The sequence below is a fragment of the Gossypium raimondii genome, chromosome 6, assembly GCF_025698545.1.
Source record: "Gossypium raimondii isolate GPD5lz chromosome 6, ASM2569854v1, whole genome shotgun sequence".
NCBI lineage: Eukaryota > Viridiplantae > Streptophyta > Magnoliopsida > Malvales > Malvaceae > Gossypium > Gossypium raimondii.
In genome coordinates this window covers 1,209,339-1,217,986 of record NC_068570.1, presented here as the reverse complement: position 1 = coordinate 1,217,986, position 8,648 = coordinate 1,209,339, and the positions used below count along the sequence as shown (strand labels likewise).

At 29.7% G+C, this 8,648-nt stretch overlaps 1 protein-coding gene across 1 annotated transcript; it reads left to right on the top strand.

Annotated features, from left to right (window-relative positions):
- The first annotated feature begins 2,803 nt into the window (after positions 1 to 2,803).
- On the top strand, positions 2,804 to 5,686 carry LOC105774755 (probable transcription factor KAN4). Its single transcript, XM_012597332.2, has 6 exons — positions 2,804 to 3,495; positions 3,590 to 3,666; positions 4,075 to 4,111; positions 4,281 to 4,380; positions 5,098 to 5,185; positions 5,267 to 5,686. Exons 1-6 carry the CDS (start codon positions 3,096 to 3,098, stop codon positions 5,390 to 5,392), a joined length of 828 nt encoding a protein of 275 aa, XP_012452786.1. The 5' UTR covers positions 2,804 to 3,095; the 3' UTR covers positions 5,393 to 5,686.
- Positions 5,687 to 8,648: the final 2,962 nt, after the last annotated feature.

Sequence of the window (8,648 nt, the reverse complement as noted above, 5' to 3'; positions counted from 1 at the left end):
CATATAATTCAATGCATATAAGGTACTAAATTGTCAATAATGTACAAGTTATATCTCTCTTTTCCATTTCCTTTTTGGTTTTATTATGTACAAATTTTTCAGAAACCAATGCATTTTATACTACAATTTTATGTATTTTTCAATGTTCATTCCAAAATTAGTTAGAATAATCAGTACTATTTATGCTTTAATACTAGAAAATAATTATGTTTGGATATAAATATGAGGTTGATAAATGAGTCAAATCAAATAATGTAGCATTGACCATGGGGCACATCTTGATATTTTTGTTGGCATTATTCTTCAAACATTAATTTTGTGAAATATGTCCCAATAAATTGGAGTAGCCTAAACTCGAATTTAAATTTTAAACGATAAAATCGAAATGGTTTAATTGGTTAAATTTGTTTGGTAAATAAGATTAACCTGGATAAAAAAATGATTCGAACTTGAAATTGATAAAAAACTTGAAATGATTAAAAAAAATTAAAACTCAATTTGATATAATTTAGATTAACTCGATTTAATTATATGGTTTGAGCTTGTTGGTTAGAGGATTAAAGTGGAAATAAACTAAAGAAAATAGGGCCATAAGGCAATTAACAAATAGTTGCATGTGGATGTGGACTGGCAGCCCTGGTGTCACCGGACGTTCCGGCCAATCTGTCGACATTGCTCTTCTCTTAAATAGTTATAGTCCCACACTAGGCGACTTCTTCCCACGTGTACAGCTCAACGCTCATTGGGCAATTTGAGTTTTTGCCATACATGCCGAATCGATAGTTAGGGATAGCAATGGAATGGGGTGATCAAATATCAAATACAAAAAGGGCGTCAATGGTCGTGTTTGGTTCAAATATCCGAGAATTTGAATGTGTTTTTTTTTTTATCATTTTGAATATATTAAAGTACTAAATTCATAAATATAATTGAGAATGTAGCTCAATCCATAGACATGCTGCATTCGTATCTATCTATCATTATATTAAATTTCTGATTGAGTTAGTGTCACGAGTCAAGCGGAAACTAATGTAGGTGATAAATTACTATAATATCCTTTTAAATACAATAATAATTCAATCACAATAAGATTTGACCCGGCAATACGATGAATTTTAAACATTTAACTTTAACATTTTAACTAAAAATTTATTTGATCTTTAGATTATGGCATGCTCGCATGTGGGTAAAATTTTTTTTAATCAAAAGACGCTTTACGAAATTAAATGTATAAAATTCATTGTGTCATAACTCATGAGCTCAAATTTGATTGTGATTGAGTTTTTATTGATTTATAAAAAGGTGAAAATGGCAAAAATATTATCATAATAATATAACTTATTTTGTACATAAAGAGACCTCTTAGTAATTTTTAAACTAAATTAGTATCTGACTTGTGACACCAATTTAGCCAGGAGTTTAATCTAAGTATAAACAGAGACAAGGGCCCCCAAAGTTAAAAAAAAAAATTCTGTTTTAGACCCTTAAAATTTACAACTTCCCCCCTCGAAATAATAAAATTTCAATTTATTCCTTCTGAAACTGTAAAATATAAGTCAGCACAATGATGATATTGAATTTTAGCTCCCATCATCCTAAAAAAGAATTTCTGACTTCGCTCGCTCAATTATAATATATATTACATATTTTTTTCACCGCACCGTAGATGTGTCGTAAATATAATAAAGAAGGTTAAGTATGTTTTGGTATATATAGAAGGGGGATTAATTAATGATTATGGTTATGAGTTTGATTAATTAAGTTTGTGACTTTATAAAATATCAACATCATAGCAGCTTAAGCATAAACATCATGTGTTAGGCAGTAATAACCTTTTCAAAGAATAAATTAAGCCACGTGTGCATGGGAAAAATAAGACTAAATAAATGCAGCCATTATCATGTTTTTGATTTAATAATAAAAATGTATTGCAAATATTCCATTGAAAAGGAGAGATAAAAGGGTTTAATTTTCTTCTTGATCCTTCAAATTTTTGCATATTTAAAATTTTTAGTCCAATTATTTTAATCTTAGAATTGTAATCTTTACACTCTTTTGATTCATAATTGAAATCCAATTGATAACGCCGTAAAAGGACTTATGTTAACTTGGATTATGCGATATTTAAAAATAATTATTGACGTGACTAATATTACATGTGTGGAAGTCCTCTTATTATTTTTTATTTTAAAATCCTAATCCAATTATTAACATTATTAGTACATTTTCATTAAAGTTTATCAAATTGACATGTCGATTAAGCAACATTCATATGAGATGCAATAATTCTAGTCAACTGGCAAATCGTAACGAAAAATACTATTGCCGTTAATGATTGGATTAGAATTCTTAAATTGTAAAAGGAAGAAAATTTAATTTTATCTTTTAAGTACAATGCTTAAATCTCAATTTGAATATGATGTTTTAAGATCCAAAATTTGAATATAGATTGAAAATTCATCACCGTGTGAGCAAATTTTTCATTTTAAAATGTCACACAATTCAATTTAACAAAATTCATTTGACCGCGATTATCAATTAGATTTTAATTATTAAATCAAAACAACAAATTATCTAAATTGTGGAAATGCAAATTAGAAAAATTAAACTTTAAATGTCCAAAACGTACAAGGACTAAAAAACAATTAGGCCCCAAAAAGAAAGAGTAAAGAGAGTGACCAAAAATACATTTTCCCATTAAAAATTGAATATTGACCTCTATTTATTTTTTTCTGAATTCCAACCATCCCTCTGGCAATAGCATAAGTATAAAAACCACCATTATTATACATATATATATTGTATATATCTTTCTCCATTCAAAAGGGCTCTGATCTTTTTTCTCTGCATCCTTTAAATGCACAAGTTTCCCTTTTTTACTAACCTTTTCTCTTCAAAACTATCATCCCCATAAAAAATCAATCTCTCTTTTCCTGCAATCCTTTTTTTTTATCAGCCCTAGTGTAGATCCTAATAAAAAAGCCTATATTCTCTTGTATAACCAAGCACCACTCATGCAAACTAATCATAAGCCACTCATGATCTAATCAATCCACTTTTTCCCTTTTGTTTCTGGGTTTTTTTAGCCTTTCACAATGATGAGAACCACAGCTTTGCCTGATCTATCTTTGCAGATTAGCCCACCATCGGTTAAAGAAATGGCCGATGATGGGTTGTCGATGAAATCTATTTACAGTGATAGGAGTTCAACTGCAGATTCTGGGAGCAGTGGGAGTGATTTAAGCCAGGAAAATGGGTGCTTCAATAATCCTATAGAGCCTACTTTGAGCTTAGGGTTTGAAATGGTTCATCATCATCATCATCAGCATCATCATCATCAATATCAGCCACAAATCTATGGTCGTAATTTCAAGAGAAGTTCAAGAACGAATATCAATGGAGCCAAAAGAAGTATTAGAGCTCCTAGGATGAGATGGACTACAACACTTCATGCTCATTTTGTTCATGCAGTCCAGCTTCTTGGTGGCCATGAAAGTACTATACATTTACATATATATACTTCATATATACAATATATCTATTTTTGTTTTGTTTTCTTTTTCTTACATGTTTTCGGCAACTGAAACAGGAGCAACACCAAAATCTGTCTTAGAGTTGATGAATGTTAAGGATCTAACCCTAGCTCACGTGAAGAGTCACTTGCAGGTGGGCTTTAACTCTGCAATCCTTCAGTTTTTTGTATACAATGCCTGTTTTTGCCCATAAATCCCCGAGATATGCATTTAAATCCATATTTTCTTAATTATTGCAATAATTGAATAAAGAGTCAAATGATAATATTATATGAAAATTGTTATTTTTTATGATTTGAGAGTTGTTTTAGCACTTTTATCTTGTTCTAGTTTTGTATTTCTATATATGTTTCAATTGTAGTGAATAAGGGAGAAACAAAGGGAAAGGACAAAAGGGTATCTAAATGGTAATCTTAACAATGCAATTTCCTTTTGCACATTAGTCCTTGGCCAGGATGGCAAGCTTAAGGTTTTAAGATATTAAGCTTTCACCACCTATATAAACGTCGAGTTAATTTTTATTTCTGGTTTTTTCATGCAGATGTATAGAACAGTGAAGAGCACTGACAAAGGATCAGGTAATTGGAAAATTTTTCCACCATTTTTATATCTCTTCAATTATTTTCTTTTTGTCTTCCCCATAGACAATTATTACAGATCCATTTTTCATTTGGTACTATTAGACATAGCTTGAGCCTAAAAAAATCTAAAATATGAAATCTTTTTTTGCCAACATCACCATTTCAGGACAAATGCAAGCAGACATGAAATTGAATCAAAGGTCAGGGATTGTTGATTTGGATGGTAGACTAATATCACCACAACCGACACCACAAAGGACCCAAAGGTGAGGATCATATTAACTTAACGGGTAAATAAACACACACACATCCTTGGCCATGGAGAACTGTGTTTGGTCCAACATGTTGTCTGTTCATTGTTTATGGTGTGTAGATAAGGCTAAGTTTACATAGATTTTGATGAAGATGAGGTAATTAATTAAGCTTAGATGTGGAATTAATGCATTAATCCTCATAATCAAAGTCAAGGCTTTTTTGTTCAATTCTCAATGCCATTCTTTTGTTACATTTTACGAGAAGTACCCTAAACGATGAGTTTTGTATAATAATAACCATAATAATATAAGAAATATGGACTATAATTTTTACTAAATTAATTCTTTATAATATTTTATCTAAAATTTTAAGTGAAATAAAAATAATAAATTTTAATTAAGACATTATTTTAATAAAATGTTTAAAATTATATAAAAACATTCAAATCCTATATTTACTAAATGAAATTATATTTTTAAATTTTATTAAATATACGATTTGAGTTTCACCGATTAATATTATTATAAATAGTTTTTAAGTTTAATTTTTAAAATAAATATGATATGAATCTCAAATGTTTTTATAAGTATATAACGGCTAACTCTTAATAACATTCAAAATTTTAACGAACAAATGAGACTGTTATAAAGAGAGTCAATTCTGTATATAATCAAATGATAACAGAATGATATTTCATATTATTAAGTAGGGATTTCCTCGTTTTGTAGTGGTTCCTGGCTACCATCAATGGAGGTGAAGAATTTGAGCATATCAAGCAATGGGAACGGATTGACTTTACACCCAAATGATGCTAAGGTATGATTGCTTCATTGAAAGGAAAAAAATGGAACATTGTGTTAATAATGAATATTAATTTTGTGTGTTTTTCTTTCATAGGTGGATGGAGACAATAAAGTGCTTCATTTGTCAAATCCAGACATGTTGCTTAACCTAGAATTCACCCTTGGAAGGCCAAGCTTTGCTCATGAATCTTCAAATGACTTAACTCTTCTCAAGTGTTAAAAAAAAAAAACATGTTTTTAATAATAAAAACAAAAGAAAACCAGCAAATATATTGCTTTTTTTTTGTTGTTGTCGTCATTTTGGGGATGAAATATCTAACTTGTATGAATATGAACTAGCCTTGTTCCTGTTCTTTAAATTTTGTCATGCAATGAAAAGAAAAACAACACAAAAGGTGAAACCCCCTTTGTTTTTTTCTTATTCTTGTTTCCATGTATTATTTTATCATTACAATATCGAGAAATGGGACATAAATGTTAAGGTTTGAACCGTATCATTTATCTTTAACTAATATCTTCCTGAGTTTTAGTTTAGTTGACAATAATATTATCGCCGGTGTAGAAAAACGTAAATTAAAGCATGTTGAAGTGCATTTATTCTTTTATTTAAAAGTTGAGAAGAAATTATAGGCAATATTAAGCATTGTACCACCGTCAAAATATCAATGACATTATCTTTTAATTTTCTTTGGGTTTGTGGTTTAGATTTTTTTGGGCAGCTGATTTTGTGGGTTATGACCCATTATATGATGAATAAGTGTTTGAAGGTACAAAATTTGATAAAGAGACAGGTCCATGCTCCATGCAGAGGGGTCATTAAGAATTTTTGTAATAATAGCTCTATCACCATCCAATGTATTAATTAAAGTAACACATGCAAAAGTAAGTGTGATCATATTCATTTAGGACCCAATTTTTTTTTCCAGAATAGTCATGAATCATCATGATTAATTGTTTCTTAAATTTACTACCCTGGGCCAATATATGCAGAGAAGAAACTTAAAGGGACCACCAAGTTTGGCTGGTTGTTAGTTGTTTGAATTCAGACCGATTTAGGCTTTGTTTAGTATTATTGTTATTATAGTTTTTAGAGATAAATATAAAAATTATACATGTATTTCAATATAATGTGTAATTTTATGCACGAACTTTAATTTTATGCGATTTTATACATGCAATTTTAAATTGATTAAATTTTTACACATCACTAACGACGTTATTGAATTAGCACCAGCACACAAACAATTATATTAATCTAATATGAAAATAAATATTTTATTTATTTTTAAATGTACAATTGAATCAAAATCAAAGTTTCATGTATACATATGAACCACAGTTTAAGTTTCATGTGTATAATTATACTAAATCAAAGTTCATGTCTTAAATTACAGATTAAACTAAAGTTCATATATAAATTTGATATTCATCCCTAATTTTCAAGGTTGAAACTAGGTATTCTATCTAAAGCAATGCTAAATGAGTAAAACATTTTAATTTTTGTTGTTAAAATCGTGATTCGATTTCCTGAAATTTCAACCCCTTGCAGCACTTTTTCACTGATATGAGAAGCAATTAAAAGTTTTCAAAACTCTAATCTAAGCGTTAATTTCGCATAGACAACTTACCAGGATTTCTTTTTCGAATCAATAGTTGAATTTTCTCATCATTATCCATATGACAGTTATTAGTATTTATTAAATTTGTTTTTATTTAACGAAAGACTATTGAATCAAATCAAAATGGTTAAGAGGAGGAAAATTTCCGTTACTTTTCTAGAAAGATATGTGACTATGAAATAGAGATTAAATGAAACGAATTTGATCGGATGATAGGGTTGCAAAAACACTCATTTTTTCCATATTTTGAACCTTAGGTTTACAGAACAATATACAACTATTGAAACATGAAAGAATTGAAATAATAGATCAAAATGCTATATATGAATGGCATTTTGCCGGGAAATAAAAGAACATGCCAATCTAACTACAAATGTCACAGGCTGCAGTTTGTTCTAGCCCCATGACACAAGTAGGTGTCTTGCCCACTTGATTAAATCATTTTAATATAAATTTTTTAGTTTCACCTCATCTTTTTTAAAATTTTATCTCATACCCACTTTACACAATTCCTAGCTTAATACAGACAAACATACATGTCGGTGAGATGAGGCTGATTTGGTTGAGGTATCCTCTCAAGTATACTTGAGGGCTTAATTAACTTGTTCATGTCTTCAAATAAAAAGGCAAATCAAAGATCTTTTGAAACACAAAAGAAAGGATGGTTTCTTAAAATCAAAGGGATAATGATAATTTTAATATTGGTTAAAGTATCATGGAGGTTCTTGTCTTACGAGTTAGATTATATTTTTTTATATTTAAAAAATAGACAAATTGATAATTGTATATTAAATAAAAAAACAAATTAGTCTTGTTGTTAAGAACTTCGTCCATTTGTATTGTAAAAAACTGGTGTAACTTATGTAATAACTAGATAGTAACACCTGGTACTCCATTTATACCTGACATACAATGGCCAATTTTTAACAGAATAACCGGGATTGATTTGCCTATTTTGAGTAAAGGGGTAAAATATAATCTGACTCCTAATATGTACAAGAGTTTTTATAATACTTTTACCTGTTAATATTATAAATACATTACACTCTTAATCTTAAAAGAGAGAATTTAGATTCAATCCATGAAAATAACATTATTTAAAGAGATAATTATAAACCCGAAGCAAAGATAAAGAATATTACCTAAATACCTTGTACTATATGACAAGAGTGATAAATGGAGGAAACACGCTCAGACTATAAAAAAAGCAAAACCTACAAATTTTCCCCATTTGTTGGTTGTCGTGTAATTGCCCACGCCCTTTTTCTTCATCATCACTGCAATGAAGAAATTGAAAAGCTTCTGGTACTGTTTTTTCTTTCGATATAAGGTGAAGGGTCGCTTTCAATATTTTATTACCCTCCATGACTTTGTACAATTTGCATTTACAAAGGTTAAAAGAAAAAGGCCCGTTAGATCCAATTTCGATTCTGTGTTGAGTATCTATGGTGGGGACTGCAATGCTGAAAAATCAAACATTATTATGGGCCTATTCGACACTGTTTGAAAAATGGGGGGTCCAAAAGATAAAAAGAAATGGTGTTGGAAATTGGGAACTGGTCCTTGTTTTACGTCGACAATGATTGCATGGTTGTCTGTTGCGTGGAAACTGTGTGTAGAAGACAGCGTTACGTTTTTACAGACAAAAGCTATAAAAACCATGAATAATTTCATTCCAGTGGTGGTGGTTTGAGTCTTCTCATGCGTAGATCAAATCATTTATACAATTACTATCACACCTTATACTGATGTCTTTTCCTTGAATCCTATAGGTCCGTCAAGTCATTTACAGAATTACTATCACACCTTATACAGTATGTTAGGTTTCGATAAAGTACGGGAGATAAAATTTTCACT